The 25028-nt window shown below is 42.8% G+C and overlaps 1 protein-coding gene and 1 long non-coding RNA gene across 7 annotated transcripts; one reads left to right on the forward strand and one right to left on the reverse strand.

Moving 5' to 3' along the window:
* Window positions 1-1499: 1499 nt before the first annotated feature.
* On the forward strand, window positions 1500-24692 carry LOC121708941 (interleukin-1 receptor type 1-like). Of its 5 annotated transcripts, none has more exons than XM_042091913.1 (11): window positions 1500-1576; window positions 9672-9765; window positions 9981-10167; window positions 11308-11467; window positions 13399-13549; window positions 15888-15953; window positions 16070-16190; window positions 16806-16936; window positions 20287-20430; window positions 22742-22897; window positions 23841-24692. In XM_042091913.1, exons 2-11 carry the CDS (start codon window positions 9681-9683, stop codon window positions 24335-24337), a joined length of 1698 nt encoding a protein of 565 aa, XP_041947847.1. In that variant the 5' UTR covers window positions 1500-1576; window positions 9672-9680; the 3' UTR covers window positions 24338-24692. The 5 variants fall into 5 exon arrangements, with proteins under 5 accessions (XP_041947847.1, XP_041947850.1, XP_041947849.1 ...); XM_042091916.1 differs by lacking the exon at window positions 1500-1576 and adding an exon at window positions 23274-23291 and having other exon boundaries at window positions 7708-9765; window positions 23843-23927; XM_042091915.1 differs by lacking the exon at window positions 1500-1576 and having other exon boundaries at window positions 7708-9765; window positions 23274-23982.
* Window positions 5959-6327, reverse strand: LOC121708954. Of its 2 annotated transcripts, none has more exons than XR_006031803.1 (2): window positions 6256-6327; window positions 5959-6023 (listed from the first exon to the last, which is right to left on the reverse strand). It is a non-coding gene; the product is annotated as an uncharacterized LOC121708954 (long non-coding RNA). The 2 variants fall into 2 exon arrangements; XR_006031804.1 differs by lacking the exon at window positions 6256-6327 and adding an exon at window positions 6082-6154.
* Window positions 24693-25028: the final 336 nt, after the last annotated feature.

Here is a 25028-nt window from a genome sequence, read left to right on the forward strand (position 1 = left end):
AGTCATTATTTTGTGCTGAGCCCGTAGCATGGAAAATCCAGACCCTGATAATATATGTAACGGATGCCAGCTAGCTTAGCTGTGCTTGTGGAACGTTGGTAGACCTCACTCCCCGACGCCTCAAGAGTGCTGCTGGCATGCGAGCCAATAGCCTGGGCTATTGGCTCAATTGTTAGCGCGCTCGCCTCCCGATCCGAGGTGCTGCTGTTCGCGGATTCGAGTCCGGGCGTGTGCAGGGCTGAATCGCGCAGGTTCAACACAACGCAGGTTATATATAGAAAGATTAAGGGTCAGGCAAAGAGCAATGTAATGGCCCAACTCGAGGGGCGGCAACAAGCATACATTTAAAAATCTCACTGCACGCAATTGGATAACACTAGACCATGTTTACTTTGAATGATTTCGGACTTCGACGCAATGGAATAACACTAGACCAATGTGTACTGTCCTCCAACATTGCAGTGCTGTCTTCATCAGTTTAGCCAGTTCCCAGGAATGTTGGGGAAAAAGTAATGTGCATCATTGCTCTTTGCCAGAGTGTCTCGCAGAGACAATTCCATTGTGCTCTTGCGAGAACTCTGGATTTCCAGGGTACTGAGCCCGGGCAAGCACAACAAAAATATTTGGGACTTTACCTCAACCAATGTCATAGGCCCTTCAGACTGAAAGCTATTGCGTTCACGTTCTTCTTAAAGTGACAGGGACTCAATTAGATTTACACACCATGTGATAATATTAAAGACAAGTGTCTAGCCTAATAGGCTAATTTAAATATCAATATGATGTATTCAAATTACTAAATATGTTTAACTGTTAGTAATTATGCAGTCGCAGATCATAAAATACTGTAAATAATTAGCAATATAAAGTAGCCTAATATGAATTCCAAAAAGCTGTGACCAAACGCCCTTGATGAGAAGAGCTTTAATTTGATACCATACATGATTTATTGTCTATTTAGACGATTTTCTATGATCAAAAAGGTGTACGTGTGGTGATGCCATTTTAAAGAAAATGCTCAAGGGTGCCGGTAGATTTTGAAAGGACACCCCCACCTATCAATTTGCAAATTCGTAGCCTACCTTCGTTTATGCCCACATTCCACAAGTGGATACCTGATAGGCTATAATTGAATTTCTTAATTTTCTCACAGAAACGAAAATCATTCATATGATCATAAATGTGGTAATGGCAAATATAAAGCATACATGATCTGAGCTAAGTAAACATCTGATAAGTATTTTTAGATAAATTGTTATGTATTGATTTAAAAGCCTATGTTGCTCCACCAGACCCGGGAACATTGTCTAAGCAACAAAAAATGTCAAGTAAAAAAATTAAAGTTGACATGATATTTCACTTTAGGCTATAATCGAAATGTCGAGTTTAATGTCGACATGTCGAGTTTAATCTCGTCATGGCCCTAATATAGGCTACTCCGTCCTACTCTACGTAGCGTCGTGAGTGAGATAGGCTATCCCCTAGAGGCCCAGCTCAACTTCAAACACAACAGGCGAAGCTAGACGACGTCAAGAGGGGCATTACCTGCAACAGCAGAACGAACTCGGCGAATCAAGTAAGCTGCTGCACTCGTAATATGCATTAATGAAGGATAATTGTTTTGCTAAGAACATGTAATGCCGCTTCTGAGATCTCATAGCTTTTTTGGTAAAGGTGGATTGTCGATTTGTAGGCTAGTTTGAGTTTTCTTTGTAATTTGACTTTGACACTATGCTGCGCGATCCAGCAGCTCCACAGTCGGGGAAACGCTGTTTTCGGATGAAAATCGAAAGTGACAATTGAATCAGAGCCAGCTCTTGGCCCAGATAGATGTTTTGTATTATAATTTATGTAGCATCTGTGCAGTATGCAGCCTCAAACCAGCTTAGAAACTTTGAGTGTAAATAGCCCAGTGGTTACAAATTTCTCTGGCTCACGGCAGCCCTAAACAGAGCTCCATCCACGGCACCCCTAAACAGAGCTCCATCCACGGCAGCCCTAAACAGAGCTCCATCCACGGCACCCCTATTTTTTACTTTTTACTCTCAACCTCCTTTGTGCTATATTTGTATTTCATGCCATTTTTTTTAACCGTGTGATATGTTGGATTATTATAGGCACTATGAGAAGGTGAGGTTTATCTCATGTTTTATTCAAATGAACCAGCTCTCTTTAAAGGAACCATATGTAAGAAATGTATTTCAATTAATCATAAAATAGCCCTTTTATGTCACTAGACATTAAGAAATCATGTTCATTTCAAATACTTATATCACTGACAACAGTAGTTTAATTCAACTCATTTAATAGAACTTTTGAAAAAAAAATGTGAACAGAATATGAACAGACCTCTGTCCCTCTCACAACTGTATCACAGCCAAAATTGGTAATAACTGAGAAATTGGCTGGCAGTAACAAGACATATCAGGAACAAACCCACAGTCTATTGTCTCCACAGACAACTTATCAATTTAATGGGACACATGTGCCTGTCTCTGACTGCAGTTTGTTAATGCGAGGAGGGATTGTGGACAGTGCAACACGGAGGTCCTGTTCAACTGACAGCCTTTGCCTCAGTTTATTCTTTATGTAGCCTATGTGAGAGAGGAGAAAGCCAGTTCACAGAGGTAAAGGTGGGGAATTGGATCAGCACATTCATAGCACTCTCTGAAAGTGAGGGATATTCCTGACTCACACGCAGCCAAAATGTGTCCAAAGACAGTCTGTGTTGCAACTTGAGTGTGCGGTCCATTTGCAATTCAGCAAGCTCTATCCTGTCCCCTTGGTGACTGGCATCTTACAAGGATACAAGGATACAAGGAAGTTTATTGTCACATGCATATAGTTACTGGAAGTAAGAAATGCAGTGAAATTATGTCTGGTGTCAGCCTATTTGTGCATTAATGGGGGGGGTAAAAAGTGCAGTAGAAGAGGGGTTTAGTAGATTAAGTGGCAAGGGCTGCATAAAAAAGGTGGGGGAGGATTGGGATTGGGTGGGGGGCACCAACAAGGAGCACCCAAGAGCAACAGGGGCAAGGAAAAACTCCCTTACCAAGGAAGAAACCTTGGGCAGATCCACGGCTCAAGGGGCTAACCCAACTGCCAGGGGTCTTGGTGTGTGTGTTGGGGGGATGACAGGGGAGATGGGATAGTGTGCTGTGTATGTGGGGAGAGGGCAGTGTGCAATATGTGTGTTGGAGAAGCTTCCTCATGAGACAATGTGCTGTGTATTGAGGGGGGGGGGCAGTGTGCTGTAAGTATGTTGGGGATGTGTGTTGGAGAAGCTTCCTGATGAAATAATGTGCTGTGTATGTAGGGGGGGGGGGGGGGGGCAGGGACTTACTATTGCAAGCAGAGTACTGTATGTAATGTATGTGAGTGATGACAGTGAAGATGTGTGTGTGGGCGGGAGGGGAGTGGAGCAGTGACTGTGTGTGTGTGTGTGTGTGTAGTGTGTAGGTGGGTAGGTGGGGGCAGTGTGCTGTAAGTATGTAGAGGATGTGTGTTGGAGAAGATCCTGAAGACAATGTGCTGTGTATGTGGGGGGGGGGGGGGGGGGGGCAGTGTGCAGCAAGTATGTAGAGGAGGCTTACTGTAGCAAGCAGTGTGCTGTATGTATGTGAAGTGATGACAGTGATGATGTAAGTGTGTGTGTTGGGGGGGGGGGGTCAGGGACTTACTATTGCAAGCAGAGTACTGTATGTAATGTATGTGAGTGATGACAGTGAAGATGTGTGTGTGGGCGGGAGTGGAGCAGTGACTGTGTGTGTGTGTGTAGTGTGTGTGTAGTGTGCTGTAAGTATGTAGAGGATGTGTGTTGGAGAAGATCCTGAAGACAATGTGCTGTGTATGTGGGGGGGGGGGCAGTGTGCAGCAAGTATGTAGAGGAGTGCTGTATGTATGTGAAGTGATGACAGTGATGATGTAAGTGTGTGTGTTGGGGATGGGGGTGGGGTGGGGTGGGGGGTGGGGGGGAAGAAAGGCTAGGCAATCAAGGACATGGGTAGATGGAGGAGAAATCAAAAATAATAAATAAAAAGTGTGCAAAAGTTGGAGAAAGTCAGATGTGTGTGTGTGTGTGTGTGTGTGTGTGTGTGTGTGTGTGTGTGTGTGTGTGTGTGTGTGTGTGTGTGTTTTGACGTGTGATGAAATAAGAAAATAAATAAAAGGTCTGTAGCATAGGGAGAGGGATGTAAAAGTGTAAAAGTGCTAAAAGTCTTGTAGGTGTGTGTGGGTGTGTGTGTGTGTGGGGGGGGGGGTCATGAGTGCTGAGGAGTGAATGAGTGCAAAGTCAGTATAGTGTGAGTTCAGAGTTGGGAAATGTTTGAGAGTGCTGAGGAGTGATTCAGTGGCAAGAGAGTGAAATGGATCTCGAACACAATCAAATTCCTAATTTTTGTGGGGAAAATAGGTCTCTAATCTATTTCCAGGGCAGATAAATGTGCATTGAATAAAAAAAAAAACTCTGCAGACTTGTCAGTAGGCTAGTATTGGTGGCATTCTGTGTTTTAAGTCTTTTAAAATATTCAATGTCTTTGTTCTGGTGTGCCGGATGCTTGGTCTCCAGGTGCCTTGCCAACTTGCTTGGCACCATGGCTGCATTAGCCAGCGTTTCTCTGCAGACCAGGCATAGGCATACTGGTGTGGGGCACGTTACCTCCAAGTGAACTCATACTGGAGGTACTAGGAGTCGTTATAATGACTCACTCTTCTCTTTGCTGATTTTGTCTGGTCAGATCCCGAGGTGTGTTCCTGAGGAGGTGGATGCACTCTCTTTAAACACGTATCCATAGCGCCTACCTGTCCTGCGCTCCGCCATCTGCTGTCAATACAATAACAAACGACGGACTTGTTGACATGAGCCCTGTAGTTGTTTGTGCTGCAAAGAAAAAAGTTAAATAATGCCCTTCCACTTAAAAGCAATTTAACATTGTTGAAATTAATTTTAAAATTGTTAAAATTGATATTATGGCTTAATGTCATAATCTTTTTTGTCATTAAATGACCATTCCACGGCACCCCTGAGCATGCGTCACGGCACCCACTCTGAAAACCCCTGGCCTAGACAGCTGGCCCATAGCCCAGAGGGCCTGAGACCGCTGTATTTTGCAACAGAAATATGAGGCATTTTGTGTGAGGAATAGTTCCATTCGTGTGTAGAGTTTTGAAAAAATATATATACCCAGAGCTTTGAAATTGTGTGTAGTTGTAAAATAAACAGCTAGCCTAACTGTAGCCTAATATGTTTTATTTGGCATGTAGATTGTTGCATGGTTTTCTGTGTTTTATTTAGCATGTAGGTTGTTGCATGGTTTTCGTGTGTAGCCTTGGTTGAAATGATAATTAGTTCTAGAGAATCCTGAAAAAGTCAAATAATTAGGCTGCTTAGATGATGTCCAAAACTGTCTCTGTAGTGATACCTGCTGAGCTTCAAATTGCTGATATAGCCTAAGGTTACATTGCTACTCCAAACTTTATAAGCACACTCTGTTCTTTGAAACCTTGTGTAATTGAAACCTTGTGTAAATTCATACTCAATGTTGTCGATCTCTCCTAAAGCCCCATCTTAAAGGTACACCAGGCAACGTTTTCGTGTTAATTAATCATCTTCGTACTGTAAGTCAGTATATGGTTAAATGACTCATTACAGGGCGAATGAAGACTCTCTCGCCCGCCCCTACTGCCTGTAGGAAAAATATCCCGCTTGCAAGTTCAGTGTATCATATCCGCCGACCGTTGAAGGATCAGTTTACATCCTGCATACAGCACAGAGGTAGGCTAACGAAACGCTAGAGATTTTTGCAAACGTGTGTATAATGGCAGAGCCGGCGAAGAAGCAGCGAAAACCCTTGACGGAAGATGCAAAGAAAAGGAAAAGAGCTTCAGACCGAGCGAGGGGGAGTTTCGTAGAGAAAAAGCATCAGGCTTGCCTGCTGTCCCTTTAACCTGCTGTGTGTGTTTATGTCCATTTTGATCTGAAATGCCCTTTGCACTTTGCCCTCCCAATATTTCCACCAGCTCACCTTTATATAGTAGGCTAGAGTCGGCCCTGATTATTAGGCTGGGACACTACCAGCTCACCTTTATATAGTAGGCTAGAGTCGGCCCTGATTATTAGGCTGGGACACTACCAGCTCACCTTTATATAGTAGGCTAGAGTCGGCCCTGATCATTAGGCTGGGACACTACCAGCTCACCTTTATATAGTAGGCTAGAGTCGGCCCTGATCATTAGGCTGGGACACTACCAGCTCACCTTTATATAGTAGGCTAGAGTCGGCCCTGATTATTAGGCTGTTTTCTTTTGACATAGGCTGTCACATTTGTGTAGATTAGACATTGACTTCACCATGATCTGGGTCATGGAATGTAGGCTGAGTTTCAAGTCCAAGTCCAAAGGATATCCACTTTGTGAACTTCACCACGGTGTATCGTTATATAGGCTAGGCGTGGTGTTACATGCAAGGTTAAAGGTACAGTCGGCGATTGTGCAGGAAGTCACGATTGTTTATGTTTATATTCAAATTTATTAGCAGATGCTTTTGTTCAAAACAACATACATTATATTTTAACCAAGGCTCAAACCAAACTCACCAGAGAGGTACTGTAGCTCACCCCTCCTTTCAGTGTTTCCAGGGAAACTCCAGGCATAGTTTAGTTTTTATTTGGGGGACAGATTGCATTATAATCACGGAATGGGCAGATAGCAGTCGTGGGGAGATGATTGCTGAATGTGACAAATCGCATAAAATCGCTGACTGCACCTTTAAGTGACCAAAATAAAAGATGAAATTTATTTTACGTATCCTGTATATGCGGGAACAGTTACAACAGTTTACGTATACGTTACAACAGTGATTTCTTTGAAAGTGGAAGTATGCTTTAAAACCAAACTACATACTGTTATGCCAAATCTTAATAACTAAACCTTAACCCAGTTTTGTTCACTGTCATGATTGGGGGGGGGGGGGGGAGGATTGTCAGCAGAATAAGCTTGGGTGAACCCAGACAAGCCTGTTGAACAGCCTAAACAACTGCTTTTAAGCCCCTTGTTTTTCAATAAAGATGAGATTGCTGTCTTTGTTTACAATAAAGATGGGATTGCTGTCCTTCCGAAAAGATTTGCTTAGAGTCCATGATTGGTGGCCAGAGTACACAGCCAATCTCAGTTGAGATTGAGAATCAGTCAGGTATGAGTCATACAGCCTAACCGTAGACTGGTTTTGTTTTCCAGGTGAGCCTTAGAGCCCCTGACCGATGCAGAATCTTCTGAAAGCGATCATACCGCGTACACCACATATACCTATAGTGTGTATTCAGGGATAAACCAGCTGCCTTGTGCAACTGATAAACACCAGGGCCAAGAGTATCCTTTGCATGCTATAGCCTGTCCTACTGAGTTGTGAAGGGCAATGCTTAAGACCACCCAGCACGTTGGCTATGTGCCTGATACTCAGTGACAAAGAAAATCAAATTGTTATTTTAGATTCAAAAGAGCAGTTGTGTTTCATGTTGACTTTATGAGGTAGCGACGTTCAGCTTATAGTTCAGTATACAGTTATAGTGTGCACATCCCACCTTCTGGCAGGTGCAGGACAAAAGAAAACTATACTCAATTGAAAAAATATAATGTCCGCAACACTGCTTTTGACTCCCAATTATTTAATGCACAACAGGCAACAGAAGACCCAGCAGGGTCGAAACGTTGCCTGTTGTGATTAAATTATTGGGAGTCAAAAGCAGTGTTGCGGACATTATATTTTTTCAATTGACTTGATGAGGTAGGCCTACTCCAGAGTGATGTCAGTAGGCTCTCTGACAGGTGCAGGCCAGGGTGACCTCGCGTATCCGTTCCTCTAACGTCAAAGGGCCTCATGTCAGTGGAAACCATGTGGGAGCCTGGAGTCTAAACTCACTGAGGGGAAAACCACACTCCCACCCTCTCGATGGTAAACAACAAGCCAGGCACAATATTTCAGGCAGCCTGCTCTGACGAATAACGTGCCAGGGAGACTCTTCTTTTGAGCCCCACGTGTGTGCGTTCGTGCATGATTGATTATGAAAAAGCAGTGCACAGTTCAGTGATATGTTACAGTATGTCTGCATTGTGTGTAGCCTACGAGTTGATGAGTTTGTATGCTCAGAGAGGTATTAAAAAAGAAACCTATATGTTTCATCCTGGGGCCTATATTTCTTGATCAAAATCTTCAACTTCGACATTAACAAACGAAATAGATGAAGTGGTGAGTTAAAGCGCTTGACCCATTCAATTGTGGGGCCCAAGGGGAGAGTCTGGTATGAGCTATCATTTTGTCCCTACTAAAAGTTTCACCTAATAATGTCTAAAACTAGGACACATGCCGGTTGAAATACCACATTTTAACCACCAAGTGTTGCTTCGTGACACGTGATCAACCATTTGGCTGACCTGACATACTTTCAAATTCACACTATGAAAAAAAAAAACCTCACAGCACACATGAATGTACACACAAATTCACGAAAGAGGGAGTGAGAGGGGGGCAGGGTGGTTTCAATTTCCATTGCAAATGGCCTATGCATCACTCTGCAGTAGAAAACCTGTTGCCCTGTCCCCTAAAAACTCATGTCATGACCCCATGAACAGACAGGCGAAACAATGTCTGTGATTGCCTGTATGTAGGGGACAGGACTATTACAACATCTCCCTAGTGCACAAAACACAAAAACATTATATGATGATGGCTGTTGGAGCTACATTAGTTTGCTTTCAGTAGTGTTCATTTTATTAAGCAATTTGTTTATTATTATGATTTTGCTCACATTAGTTATATATATTTTAGTAATATTAATAGCTACTCTCTACATGACATGCACATTCATGCAGAAGCACAGACACAGACACACCAGTAACAGTCTGCTGTATGGCAGGTGTGTGATATGGCACACACACACACACACACACACACACCAGTAACATTCTGCTGTGTGGCAGGTGTGTAATATGGCACATGCACACACACACACACCAGTAACATTCTGCTGTGTGGCAGGTGTGTGATATGGCACATGCACACACACACACACACACACACACACACACACATACACCAGTAACATTCTGCTGTGTGGCAGGTGTGTGATATGGCACATGCACACACACACACACACACACCAGTAACAGTCTGCTGTGTGGCAGGTGTGTGATATGGCACATGTGCACACACACACACATTTTAGATACTTTATTCAATTCCACATTACAAGTAAATTTTCATTAGGAATCAAATGTTTTGAATGATCAAACAGATTAAACCACATCAGTGCCTTGTTATGTATGACAATACAATCTCAGGGGTACAGAAAACATCTCCTTTTCCAAGTAAACATGCTTCCTATAATGGCTGAAATCGAGCAGTACTTTACCAGCTGTTTGGCGCATGGTGTTTGTAAATTGCTCCGCTTTGTATTGCCTGCTAAGAGGCAACTTGGATGGATGTTATCAAACACATAACAATGAGTGCTGTGCGTAAAATCATGTCGGAAAATTCTCTACATTAACGGCGGCAGTTACGACGGGGTGTTTGTTTGGCCTAGTGTGGCATAGGGAGGTCAGACTGGCGTGCGCTCCGCTCAGCCGCCATGACACACACACACACACACATACACCAGTAACAGTCTGCTGTGTGGCAGGTGTGTGGCATGGCGCGTAGCTGGAGGGGGGGGCCAGAGAATGTATTGGTGGTGGGGCTGCTGATGCTGCTCCGTTCCCATGTTCTCACTGGAGGTAAGACCCGACTCAGCACACTCACACCAGCTGCACTGACCACACCTGCCCTAACACTGCATCTCTGACCACACCTGCCCTAACACTGCATCTCTGACCACACCTGCCATTCATTCCCCTCCTACCTAAATCAAAACATAAAGCTCCAAAATAAATGTAAAAGGAGTTTTTTTATGTAGGGCATTAAACAGCTAACATTTGGAATTAACATTTAGAAAAGATATTCAACATCGTGGCTGGCCATGCGATGCTGCTGGTCTGCCCTGGGGCTGAGGGGTACAATGTGACGTGGAGGCGGGAGGACGCACCACCGCTGGACGCACTTCCCGGGATGGAGCTCAGGGACAACGCTCTGTGGTTCCTACCTGCTCGACCCGAACACAGCGGAGTATATGTGTGCAGGTATGCAGAACACACACACACACACACACACACACACACACACACACAGTTTTGCACACTTATAGGGCTGGGCGATATGGCTGAAAACTGTATCACGATATAAGTATTTCATATCAGTCGAAATCGATTTTTTTCTTTTTAATCTTTTTCAGATAAGGACCAGAAGGGGAAAAAAGTCCAAATTAAACACTTTTATTTTAAACTTAACCTTCCTCTGATTTTAATCACCTCAGTTATCAATCAAAGCAAACAGGGAAAAGAAATAGCAACACAATCATGAAAAACACTCAAATAAATAAATGTGCACGTAAGTCTAAATGAAAAGTAGCACTGGTTGAAGCCTGGAAATATTGTAAACAAAGTAGCTTAATTTGCTAGTTTATCATAGTCTTACTGATTAGACTGTTCAGTTCCCCTACGTGTGTTTAAGTTTCAAATAAATACTTTTTTTCCTTGGGTCAGGCCCGTTTGGGTCTTGGAATACTTTTCCATTTGGATTGAGATGATTAGAATTTAGCAGTCAATTTGAATGCAACAGTTTTGAACAAATTTGTGCAGCCTACTAATGATGCTAACCAGATTTAATAGCAATTTAGCCAGTCATCTTGCACGATTGTGAATGTTTGGATTACATGTGGATGCTGAGGAGGGATGCGCCTGTTGAGAGGGAGAGAGAAAGAGAGAGTGCACAGGGCAAGGACTCATTGAGAGTCTGTGTTGAGGTAGGCCTACTTCTATCGCCTATGGTAGAGTTGCACATACTAGCTACAATGCAAGATATACCGGTATTTAGCCTATTTATTTATGGACAACGTAAGGCGGGAGGTGTGTGTTGCTTTTGATTATCGAATGTTCTATCGAATTTATTTTTTATTAATATCGATTACATGTCTATTGTGATACATATCGCTATGGTTTTATCGCCCAGCCCTACACCCTTACACAACCACATTCATATAAACTGTTCAGCGCACAAATTAGTCACCTGCAAATTCTGTATGTAATTATTTCATGCACATATGTATTCGCAGATACATACAGATATGTTACTTACACACACACACAGGTTTGCATACTTGTACTGTACTGTGATTTAGAAACAATGAAAAATCTGAAAGGTGTGTGTGTGTGTGTGTGCAGTGTTGAGTATGCCATTAAGATAAGGCTCAACGTGGGCAGCCAGCCTTGTCCTGAGGCAGATCGTGACGTCGATGAGAGACTGCACACACACGCTTGGCTAAACTGTGCGATGGGCCACATCTCCAGGGTGTTCACGCCCACCTCCATCACCTGGATGAAGGTAAAACAACACCAGCACACTCTCAGTCACAACAAACACTAACCTCACAAAACACTCTCAGTCACAGCAAACACTAACCTCACAAAACTCTCTGTCACAGCTCACAAAACATTAACCTCACAAAACACTCTGTCACAGCTCACAAAACACTCTCAGTCACAGCAAGCACTAACCTCACAAAACACTCTCAACTGCCATTTATACAAGTGAACATGTAGGAATGATATATTGTTATAAACTGTGTGAATACAATATGTAGTTAATGTTTCCACATTTGGTAAATAATTGCATACTGCAATAGTTACAAAATGTGAAATACACCAGTGGTTCTTAGTTGGTGAGTTGGGACCCAAAAGTGGGTCGCAGAACCGTTCTGGATTGGTCGTGGAGCTTGTACCGCTTAGAGTCTGCATCAACGGGGCTGTTAGATTTTAATTCTTCAGGGCCTAAGCATTTGTTAGCAAAGCCTATATATATACTACTGCAACACAACTTTCTGCGTTAGCCTCAAAATGTATTATTATTATTATTATCATTATTATTATTATTATTATTATTTTCTTCTCTATTATTGTGTTAAATGTTCCAAATATAAAAGCACTTTGAGTTGCATTGTGTATGAAATGTGCTATACAAATAAAGCTTATTATTATTATTATTATTATTATTATTATTATTATTATATTATATTATTACTGAGACAACAACTCAATTACAGTTCCACTGAAATTACTTGGAAAAAATTATTTATGAAAATGCATTAAAATGGTGGATATAAAGTTTTGGAAAAGAGCTCTTCATATATACCATATACGGATATCAGGGGTTCTTAACTGATCTGGCTTTGGGACCCACAATTTCCCATGTTCATTAAGTTGCGACCCATATCATATTTTTAGCAATCAAGCCAACGGCGATGGTGAGCTACATCGGTGTTTCTCAAAGTGTGGTTCGGGGACCACTGGTGGTCTGCAAGCTATCCCAAGTGGTCAGTGAACAGACGTGGTAAAATATAATATAGATGAGTTTTTTGCAATATTGAACCAACTTAGTATGTAAATCCAAACAGTTCTGCAACACTGTATGTTCTGCCTATGCAAGCTATGCAAGTTGTGTAGTTTTCCTGCAATGCTACTGACCGCCTCTCTGATGTCGTTGGTGCCCACATGTACGATGATGTTGTTGACCTTGGTGTGGCAGCCAAAGATGCTTGGGAGTTTGTGCTGGATGTCACAGACCTTGGCACCAAGCAGTAGACCTTGGAGGGACCGCTAGGTGAAGGGGGAATGTGGAGGTCTCTGTGGCGCAGCAGGCTACAGCGCCCGTACCATATACGGGTCCGAGTGCCCACGGGGACCCAGGTTCAAGTCCGACCTGCGGTCATTTCCCAATCCCACCCCATCTCTCTCTCCCACTTGCTTTCTGTCTCACTCTCCACTGTCCTGTCCAAATAAAGGCAAAAAGCCCAAAAAAATATACTTTAAAAAAAAAAAAAGTATATATACTCTTTTGATCCCGTGAGGGAAATTTGGTCTCTGCATTTATCCCAATCCGTGAATTAGTGAAACACACTCAGCACACAGTGAACACACAGTGAGGTGAACCACACACTAATCCCGACGCAGTGAGCTGCCTGCATCAACAGTGGCGCTCGGGGAGCAGTGAGGGGTTAGGTGCCTTGCTCAAGGGCACTTCAGCCATGCCTTTTATCTTTACTGGGAACTCTGTGTGCTTGTGTGTGTGTGTGTGTGTGTGTGTGTGTGCGTGTGCGTGTGTGTGTGTGCGCGTGTGTGTGTGTGTGTGTGCGTGTGTGTGTGCGTGTGCGTGTGTATGCGTGTGTGTGTGTATGTGTGTATGCGTGTGTGTGTGTATGTGTGCATGTGTGTATGTGTGCGTGTGCGTGCATGTGCGTGTGTGTGTCCATGCTATAGGAGTGTAAGTGTGTGGAGAGAGCAGACAGTATGGATCTGGAGTTTCTACAATTGAAACAGACAGATGCAGGAAATTACACCTGTGTACTAAACTTCACCTACGAGGGCAACAACTACACATCCGCCCGCACCACCCAGCTCGTTCTTCAAGGTACCGTCCTACCAGAACTCCAACCACACCACACATCACATCACATCACCACACCACACACATCACAACACCACACACACACATCACCACACCACACACATCACTACACCACACACATCACCACACCACACACACACATCACATCACTACACATCACATCACATCACCACACCACATACATCACTACACCACACACATCACCACACCACACACACATATCACATCACTACACCACACACACACACATCACCACACCACACACATCACTACACCACACACATCACCACACCACACACACACACATCACATCACATCACCACACCACACACATCACTACACTATACCACACCACACACACACATCACTACACTATACCACACCACACACACACATCACTACACCACACCACACCACACACACACACATCACTACACTATACCACACCATACATCACTGCACCACACACTACACCACACCACACACACACACATCACCACACAACACACATCACATCACTACACCATTGTACCAACACACATCACATCACTACACACATCACATCACTACACCATTGTACCAACACCGCACGGTACGTACAAGACCAAACCCTCCAGAAGCCACCACGAACTATGAGACAGTGTACCACCCACATACTTACCCCCCCCCCCCCCCCCCCCCACACACACACACACACCTTCCCCATCATTCTAAATCAATTGTATGCACCATATTGCTATGTAGCGTAGTAATATTATACACCATTTCAAAGCTTGGACTCTTGGGAATCCATACGTGACGACCCTTTTCATGTACAATGTGCATAGTGATTGACAAATAGTCAAATTATTCTACCTATAGGTCTCATTTAAAAAAAGAACACTGCAGGGTCTAAGCTTTCTACAGAGGTCAAGCATTTGATGGTAGGCCAAACTTGGTGGGAACAGTGGCCTCTGAAGTAGGCACAGTGCAATTTCAGGGGGAAAGCCTAAATCAGTGTTCAAACTGTTCTGGGGACCCACTTTTGAAAAATGACAGACTATCGCGACCCAACTCGTGACTGTGGTAGTTAACAAACTAGATCAGTTGTTCTCAAACTTTTTCTTTCATTCCCCACTTTGATCAAGGGGGCATTCTCGAGCCCCACCTGTCCCTCATCGCTCTAAGAAAGTGGTAGGTCAAGCTTAAAATTGTCAAATTTATTGAAATAATGACAAGTTCTAAATATATCCTCTTCAACAGAGTTAAAATCAGCTGGTGCTGCAGATATAATAATAAATAAATACATAACACACATATTTCTGTTTTCCAGCAACATATTAGGAAGTATAGGCATTGTACAATATATTCAATGAAATACCAACATGCTGCATTAAATGGATCCATAATCCAGTCATACTGAGCACTGCTGGTTGGGAAATATTTTTGAAATAAACTTTGCAGGGATGTGATGTAGGCCTACTGTTAAATACATGGGATCACAAGAGTGCCTCCCAATCAGACGTTTTGCGATTTCGCTCAGAAATCGCAAAGGCATAATACTGTCGCGATCGAGGCGCCTGTCCCATACTCAAGTTTTTTGGGTGAATACAGTAATCTTATTTGCTAGGTGAAGTAGGTGCTTGTCTTTGCCTTGTAACTGGACATTTAACTCAAATGTATCGCTAAGATATATCAAATATATCGCTAAGATAGGCCAGCTTCGTCAAGAAATGTTCATTAGTGAACGTGCTTGCAGATTTAAACATGCGCTCTTCTTCCAAGAAGAGGCGACTCGGAGCTCAAACACGCGTGACAGCACTTTACCTCGGGAAAGCCACCTTGCCTCACTGTGAAACAGTACAGCCTCTCTTCGCAAAGTGCGGAGAATAGACGCGCTTTTAAGGACCGGGTTTTGATGAAATTCACCACTCTCACAACAACGTTCAAAATCTCATGTAGGTCGGGACTAACTAAGCTGCCTTGACACGAGCGCTTCCCTGTGAATAACACAATGCCTCCATTGCGCATTGGGTGCTACCTGGGCCCAGGCTACAGATAAAAAATAAATAAAAAAAAACTACTGTTTTTCAGCGCCCCACCTGGCATGTCTGGGTCGCGACCCACAGTTTGAGAAACGCTGGCCTAAATAATGCACATCCCATAGGATGTGAAAAATGCCTAATAACTGCAGACAGAAATGCCTCGAGCCCCTTGGGCCCCTCATCCACACAGGAGTACATAGCGCCCCAAAATTGCCCCTCAATCCACATGAACTACTGTAACATGCAGCCAAACTATTAAGTTATTCTAATACTGTAATCTTAACTGTGTGTGTGTGTGTGTGTGTGTGTGTGTGTAGAGATTTACGAACCGAAGAAACCGCTGATTAAAGTCCCGGTTAACGAGACACGAGTGGTGGACATGGGTGAGTCTCAGTTAAGATCAGGCTATGGACAGTTTGCTGAATTATTTGCATTGTGTGATGTTGAAGTACACGGGAATGTGTGTGTTGACGTGTGTGTGTGTGTGTGTGTGTATCAGGTTCTCGGCAAGACTTGCGTTGTGAGGCCACTAGCGATGAAGAGGATGTTACTAAGATATGGTGGCAAGTGAATGGGACTTTCATCATGTATCCTGACTCAGACTTCAACATCAGTAAAGTGTGAGTATGTGTGTGTGTGTGTGTGTGTGTGTGAGAGAGAGAGAACTTGTTTTTGCTGGCAGCTGTTGTTCAATTAAATTTCCCATTTTACAATGCATTCTACAATGCTACAGCTACCTACATATGGGGGGGGGGGGGTGGTAGTGTAGTGGTTAAGGAGCTGAGCTACCATGCACTAGCCTGTAGGGTGGTGGTAGTGTAGTGGTTAAGGAGCTGGGCTAGCATGCAGTAGCCTGTAGGGTGGTGGTAGTGTAGTGGTTAAGGAGCTGAGCTACCATGCAGTAGCCTGAAGAAGTTGTGGGTTCAATTCCAGGTTTCCACCGTTGTGCCCTTGAGCAAGGCACTTAACCCCAAGTTGCCCTGGGGACAACAATAGCCCTTGTAATATAATTTACATAATAAGTCGCTTTGGATAAAAGTGTCTGCTATGAATGAATGTAAATATTTTATGCAGGAGGCTATTTTAACGTTTTGACGTTTTGACTTGTGCAAATGGCTGTGGGGTGTGTCTTTTTGATGGAGGGAGACTGCTTTAGTTTAAAACGGAATAGTGTGGATTTGTATACATGGGAGAAGGAGAGGGGGGTTAAATTTGTATGCATGTTTGTCTTACAGAGACTTCAGAAAAACAAATGTGAACACTCTGACCATCTACAAGGTTCAACCAAAGTTTCTCAACGTCCCATTCGTTTGCACTGCTCAAAATAACATGGGCGATGTCAAAAGTACAGTAGTGCTTGTGCAAGGTAACACACACACACACACACACACACACACACACACTACACTCATCTTACACTTTTACCATAACAAAGAAGTTGTACAGTGTAAGGTAACACAGACAATATATCTCTACTTGACAATACACATATACACAGGTCTACAGCTCTACTGAAATGAGGAATGCAGCTCAGTAAGTAGCAGGTCACTCTATGATGCAAGAGACCAGGGTTCAATTCCTGCTCGCTGCAGCAATTTTGATGGTGCATTTCTCACAGCTTAACCGAGCTAGATAGATAGATGCAGTAGATATATAGAGATAGAAGGTTGGGCTTGTGGAAATATAGGCTACATGGTCCTCGCTTTAGATTGGGGGGCTGTAAAATTTACTACAAATAGGTAAGAAAGGTCTTATAAGCGTATTAGTTATCAACCTCTTTGTCTTATACACCATTAACAAGCATTAACAAGCTGCTTGGTAACACTTACAAGCTGCATGTTAACTGTAAACAAATGTGCTTGTAAGTAACTTAAAAGGCTGCTTATTAACACTTACAAGATGCATTAAAATGTTGGGTTAAAAATGACCCAAATATAACCCAGCCGCTGGTTAACTATTGGACCAACACCACATTGAGTTATCCTAACCCAATGGTCTGGATACATTATTAAACCCAGCAGATTGGGTATGATTCTAACCCAAAACACTGGGTTATATCAACACAACGTTAGTTAAATTGGCACAATAGACTGGGTAAAGGTAACCAATGTTCTGGGTTATAACTATATAAATGTTGAGTAAAATTCACACAGTATATTGGGTATAGATTCAACCCAAACCACTGGGTTATATCAACAGAACTGCTAGTTAAAATAACCAGTTGTCGGGTTTTCTAAACCAAGTATTTGGGTTGCATTGAGAGAAAATGGGCAACAAATAGCCGTGCAATGAAATAAAACAGTTCGACATAATTATTTATTTGACAGTTTACTTTATTTTTGAATGGATAGTGTGGTGATTTTATCTAGACATAATAACTTGTGTGTGTGCATACTGGTTTATTAGAAGCATGCTGGTTTATTAGAAAACATTCCATCTTATATAAGGATATTGTTTATGCAACTGTTATGCAACATTTACTGGAAGTCATGAGACTGAGCGGTCAGAGACTAAGAGTGAAACTGAGGAGGAATGGCAGTGAAAGTAAAACCAAACAGGGCTGAGAAGAAGTGGAGGGGTTTACAAGAAAAGGAGGCAGAACCAAAAGTGAAAGTACACATAGAACCAAAACACATACTCTGCCTGGCAACAGATTACACATAGGACCTGGTCACATGTGTTCTGCCTAGTAACACACATTTTTTAATGTTTAGATGAGAAGGGTTTTCCACCATGTTTTCCACCAATATCTCAAGTCCCAAAACGTTCTGATTGGCTAAAAAGGGCCTGGTGACGTTCCTAAGGATAGGAACGCCTCCCAGGCCCCTGAGAGCATAAAAGAAAGAGCTCAGACACACTCAGATCAGATCTCATCGGGGTAGCAGCTGCCACTCATCACTCTATTGCCTGACGGTCCAGTCCTGACGGTCCAGTCCTGACGCTGTTTGGATTGTATTATCACTGCAATACGGTGAATAAAGGATCAACAGTCTTCAGCTTCTTTCGTCTTGGTGTTCTCCTTCGGGTCTTTGACATCAGAGTGCTAGTTGGATTGGAGGTTCGGGAAAGTGGATAGTTTTTCCACGACAATAGCCTACTCTAAAAGCAGCATCAGCATGTGATAAGTTACTTCCATGAAGACAGCTAGATTCCACGGTCCATTTGGGAGTCAGCCCTGTCAATCAAAGAAAGAAAAAGAGTAAATTAATCACTGCTATTGACAGAACTTTAGATCAAGACTTTCACAAACCATGATCAGTGAATGATGTTGACAAACATTAAAAATTCGGAGACAAAATATTAGCGCAACACACTCGGAAACCATGACCACCTCATGGAGTTGTTTAACAGCAGACTGACAAACATACGTTCAGTAATATTAACGTTAGTGGCAGTGATAGTTCTACCGTTAGCTAGCTCATGTTAACACATTCAGTTAGTTAAATTCAAGTTGTCTGTAACGTTAATGTTACCACCAAAAACCACCCAGTAAGTTACATGGCTATAATATGAAGCTACCCTGAATGAATTAATATGTTGTTTGGCATGATGATTACCGTACGTAAAGAGACTACTTCGACTGTATACATTAGCTGACACACATGCTGCACTAACACGAAGCATTTGTTAGAGCTAGAAGCTAGCATACCAAACATCTGCTAACGTTAACCTAGCCAGCTGTTGGTATGCTAATTTTAGTTCTTTGTAAAAGTTTGTTTTGTTTCTGTTCAGCAGTTCATACCCAGTCAACACAGAACTATGTTTTAAAGAGTCTGTCTTTGTGTAGATTTAACATGAGCAGTAATTGTAAGACTGTAAATTAATGTTAGCTAACGTTAGCTGGCTTGAATGTCACAATTCTTAACCTGCTTAGGCTGAACGAAATTAGAATATCCATTCATATCACAAACTGGGTGTAGGCTACTTTTAAAATCCGTCTGAATAATAATAATAAAAAACTTAAAAGCAGATACATACCTTCCAAAATCGCCTGATTTCCACTGCATGTTGAAAGCTGCTGGACTGCATGGACGGTTGAAAGAATAACGATTTCCCCCGAACTCTCAAATAACTATGCAGCTGTGTTAAAGTTACCCTGGTGCTGAGTAGTGTGCTCACGTCAGGTGGGGGAGAGGAGGGGCGCTGTCCTAAACTATCAACCCAACAAGCTGGGTTACAGAAAATAACCCAACATGAGTAAAAACAACCCCACACAATGACCCAACAGTTTCAACTCAGCGTTTGGGTTGAGAAAATAACCCAGCATTTCTTAGAGTGTAATTGCTTATTATGCACTGTTACCTATAAGCACATGTTATTCTAAAGTGTTACCCTAATCTGGAATAGGAATGGCAAGTTGTGCTAGCAAATGCTTACTTAACGTAGTGCACTTACACTACTAAGAATTCCTATTTCACCTTACTAGGTCATTACAAGTAATGTATACTGTTTGTTTATTAAACATGTGTATTGAAGTGGCGCCATGTTGAGCCAAACCAGATTGTGTTCACATCTACACACTTTGCGCTACTGAGAAATGTAAAGTTCATCAATGAAATATTATTTAGAAGTATCTTTATTTTCACATTTTCCAACAAAAGGGGTGGAAATTGGTAACCTACTTTTACTTTACCAATAGCTCTGTGTTCCTTCCTCCTCCACAGCCAATCATGTACCCTTTAACTGGCTGATTGTGTGTTCCTTCCTCCTCCACAGCCAATCACAGACACTTTTACTGGCTGATTGCGTTGGTGTGTCTCAGTGGACTGGTGATGGTGTGTCTGCTGCTTTGCTGGTTCTTCAAAGTGGACCTAGTGTTGTTCTACCGCAGCCACTGCATTGGACGGCCCAAACACAGTGGTGAGTGTGTGTGTTACCCTCTGAGGACCTATAGAGTTGATGAACCCGGAGTTCATCAACTCTATAGTCGCACATCAATGCAAAGAAATAAGTGTTGACATTGAGGGGAGTGTTAATTTATTTTCATTGTGTCCCCTAGGTTATATATTTGGCCTGAAATGCCTTGTATGTGAAAAAAAAAACTTCTTCCCGAAGCACTTTATTTTGAATTTATTTGAATTTGAAGCACTTTGAATTCATTTCCTCAGCATATTAGGTCATATCACAGATTATTATGGCAATTATTTGAACAGTGAAAATAATAATAAAAGAGTTTTTGAACTTTAATGTCACTAATGCTGATTATTCAATGATTCATTTGAATTTAAATATTTAAAATACTTTCACAGCAAAAATTATATATGCAATTAATTTAGATTAATTTAGATTAATTAATCACAGAGTATGTAATTTTTGAATCGATTGACAGCCCTAATTTTTTGCCATGACGAGATTAAAGTCGACATGTTGACTCGAATTAAACTCGAAATTTTGGGAATAAAGTTGGAATATCAGGTCAACTTTAATCTCGACATTCTGTCTTTTTTCTTGACATTCAAAACTAGTTAATAAAGCCTAGTCGTTGCTAACCCCAAATCTGAGGTACAATTTCACCAAATCATCTAGACTACACAAGGCTTCATTTTGAGTCGTCGGCCAACTGATTGAGTCTGTGATTGACTGTTCAGAGGCTGTTCAGTGGCAGCTACTTTGGAGCGTTCGTTCTCTCTCCAAACTAGTTTTGATGGACATGTCAAGATGAAATGTCGAGATTAAAGTCGACATGTCGAGATTAAAGTCGACATGATGTGTTAACTTTATTCTTGACATGTCGAGTTTAATCTCGTCATGGCAAAAAAAAAAAGATTTCTTTGTGTGTGGCCCTAATACTCGTAATAATGTCACATATAACATAGTTATTCTAATCAAGTCCATTATCATGACAGATGGTGATGTCATCATAACAGGCTCTAATGATATGATGACATCATGTTACTTGTCATGATGTAGACTCATTGGAAAGCACCGGAGTCACGTATGCATGTGTGGTTTGTAACCTGCTGTCTCTTTCTCTTCTGTAGCAGGAATCTGCACTGCACTACCCCAGACTCTGTCTGCATGATCTGCTGCTGACATGGTGCATGTAATCCTGCCTAACGGCTCTACTGATACAGAGCGATCTGCCTCTGATAACCTAACGGCTCTACTGATACAGAGTGATCTGCCTCTGATAACCTAACGGCTCTACTAATACAGAGCGATCTGCCTCTGATGACCTAACTGCTCTACTGATACAGAGCGATCTGCCTCTGACGTGGTGCATTTAACCCAACCTAACGGCTCTACTAATACAGAGCAATCTGCCTCTGATAACCTAACTGCTCTACTGATACAGAGTGATCTGCCTCTGATAACCTAACTGCTCTACTAATACAGAGCGATCTGCCTCTGATAACCTAACGGCTCTACTGATACAGAGCGATCTGCCTCTGATAACCTAACGGCTCTACTGATACAGAGCGATCTGCCTCTGATAACCTAACGGCTCTACTGATACAGAGCGATCTGCCTCTGATAACCTAACTGCTCTACTAATACAGAGCGATCTGCCTCTGACGTGGTGCCTGTAACCCAACCCAGCCCGACCCTTCACCCACACTAATGCTGGTTCTGGTGTAGTCATCAATGGTGACCCAAACAGGACCCCCCCCCCCCCTCCCCTAGTCCCACCCACCTAAGTTTGATGATCCTGCACCCCCCACCTCCACACACACCTCTGCACGCACCATTCTCCACCCTGCTTGTAGCCTAGAAATCTAGACGCGCCCCTAGCGGCAGCAAATTACATTTGCTGCCAGGGCTAGTCTAGCAACTCTCCGTTGGCTTGTGAGCTCCAGAAATCGAAACTTAATCAGGACATTGGAATCGTGTAGCGCTTAACATAATGATTGATGGCAGAGTTCCAACGGTTTGGCTTGAATTCCCTGCTACTTGAAAACAAATATCCTATTGCGTGCAGAGGGAATTTGAAAGACAACTGATTATCCCGCCCCTCGGACTGAGCACTGCGAACGGTGAGTGCCCAGACCCTACATTTTAATGTGGGTCTGGCTCGCCAGGCTACCCTGCTTGTGTAAAACGATGGCATTCTCTACTGCCATGGCACTCGTGTGTGCTAGAGGAATTCTGGTGCTACCGCTGCCTTTCGCTGACTTTTTATATCCCTCTCTTCCTTTATCTTTCTCTCTCTCTCTGTCTTTTCCCCTCACAGATGGTAAGCAATATGATGCATATGTTAGTTACCCTTGTGAGGGACAGGGTGATTCCATGGCATTGACCTTTGCTCTCCGGGTTCTTCCTGAGGTTTTGGAGAATAAGCACGGCTACAAGCTGTTCATCAGAGGCCGGGATGACAATCCAGGCGATGGTACGCTCAAATGCATACACATGCAAATACGCTCATAACATATGCCGTAATTGGCACTCGTGCTCATGGGTTTGGTAAAGGCCTTTGGCCATATTATATCCGTGGGGACATCATTACCAATCACAAGAGCTTGGGGACATCATTTACCAATCACATGAGTGTGACTGTCATATTCCATCTAATACAACAGTTCCGCTACAAACTAACTGAGTTTTCATTCATGTTTTTCCATTTTCAATTTTTAATCTCCACTCCAAAAACTTTTTTTTTCCCCTTTCCTGATAGAGGTGTGATGGTATTGAAATGAAGTGTCAGCCGTTTTTCTGCTAGGATGTGATATTGTTTTTTTAGAATAGTGTGCCCTCTCTGTCTGCAGATGAAGTTATCTCCAGATGCCAGAGGAAGTTATCGATGCAGTGATACCTGCCCTAAACCCCTCTCACTCTCCCTGTTCATGGCAAAGGCCTCATTTCAGCCAATTCTTTACAACCTGGCTCATCTTAACTGTGTCATATCTGACTGCACCCTTTCATTAGGTTTTATTGGTCAATCTTTTGCACATGATTTATCTAACTTCCTGTCAACCCTTTCCAAGTGTTTGATCTGACTTCCTGTCCCCTCATTATGTTCTATATTACTATTACTTCATCAAGGCATGTGACGTCCATAAACCTTTGGCACTGAGCCTTAACCAACTACTGTACTAATTTTAAAAACTCTGTAGCATTGATTGATAATCAACTGAGGCTGCTTGTTAAATGGACTATTGCATGATGCTTAACATTCACTTTACATTACTAATGTAAACATTACTACTAATAATGACCATTTGCATTGCAATTAACCCTCTTTTCTTCATTAATATTAATAATCCACAAATTAACTACTAATGCGAGTAATTAAGACTGACTGTAACCATATCCACTGTCATGGTCCTTTACAGAGGTGTTTGATGTGATTGAGGATGCTCTGAAGAGAAGCCGCAGGTTTATCATAGTGCTGGATGAAACCCAGACTGACACTAACACGGGTGCGGAGACCAAGGCCAACACACATGTGCAAACGGCCACCCACACAGAAACACGCATAAGCCTGTTGGCGCAACCAGCCACTCGCACAGAGACACCCATGCTGCTGGACGCACACACACACGCAGACGCCCACCTGGTGCCCTGGGCAGTGGGCAGTGAGCACTTCGAGTGGAGCGTGGGGGTCTACGAGGCCCTGATATGCTCGGGGCCCAAAGTCATCATCGTCCAGACGGGCGAGAGTTCCACAGGAAACAGCCTCCCACTGTCGCTCCAAACTCACACACACTCCAAACGAACGCTTCGCTGGACCAAACATACACAAGCATACTCCAATAGAAGATTCTGGAAGGAGATGAGATACCTGATGCCAGTTGCCCAGAGACCTAGTCACAACACATCCAGTGCATGAGAAGAACAGGCGTAGTCACAACACATAGGCAGTATTTATGATGCATGTATTTAAATTCAAAATAGTATTTTGTCATTTGTACTTTATTAGGTTGAAGAAAAAGGCTGCATATTTTGTATCAAAATACTTTATAGGCATTTGTCACAATCAAGACTGTAAGAAATGTATCCAGAGGTTGATGACACCCATTTCAAGTGCGGAGTTACTCCCTGCCATCTTAGTAATGTTTGGAATTCCATCAATATCCTTTCAGACATTCTGCTAGTATAATTAGAGTCATGCCCTCTACTAGCTATGTTTGGTATGATCAACCACAACCACTTTTTACTTTATAAATCAGTTTTTTTTCTCTTTCCTCTTTGTTGTTTTACTGCATTTTTATTTATGTATTTATTTATTTTTTAAAGGCTTGCTTAATATGATTAACGGGGCAGCCGTGGCCTACTGGTTAGGGCTATGGGCTTGTAACCGAAGGGTCGCCGGTTCGATCCCTGACCAGTAGGAAAAATGTGGGCGGGGCAAGTGGTTGAGCACTGCACTCCCATGCCCACATCCACAGCTGAAGTGCCCTTGAGCAAGGCAGCTAACCCCTCACTGCTCCCCGAGCGCCGCTGTAGGAGGCAGCTCACTGCTCCGGGGTTAGTGTGTGCTTCACCTCACTGTGTGTTCACTGTGTGCTGTGTGTTTCACT

Source organism: Alosa sapidissima, chromosome 5 (assembly GCF_018492685.1).
Source record: "Alosa sapidissima isolate fAloSap1 chromosome 5, fAloSap1.pri, whole genome shotgun sequence".
NCBI lineage: Eukaryota > Metazoa > Chordata > Actinopteri > Clupeiformes > Clupeidae > Alosa > Alosa sapidissima.

What these genes read in the sequence shown, in the direction of transcription:
- LOC121708941 (XM_042091913.1), top strand. Translation starts at nt 9,681, where the DNA reads ATGGCGCGTAGCTGGAGGGGGGGGCCAGAGAATGTATTGGTGGTGGGG. An exon ending in CCTCCATCACCTGGATGAAG is followed by an intron (nt 11,468 to 13,398) that starts GTAAAACAACAC and finishes TCCATGCTATAG; the next exon opens with GAGTGTAAGTGTGTGGAGAG. An exon ending in GACACGAGTGGTGGACATGG is followed by an intron (nt 15,954 to 16,069) that starts GTGAGTCTCAGT and finishes TGTGTGTATCAG; the next exon opens with GTTCTCGGCAAGACTTGCGT.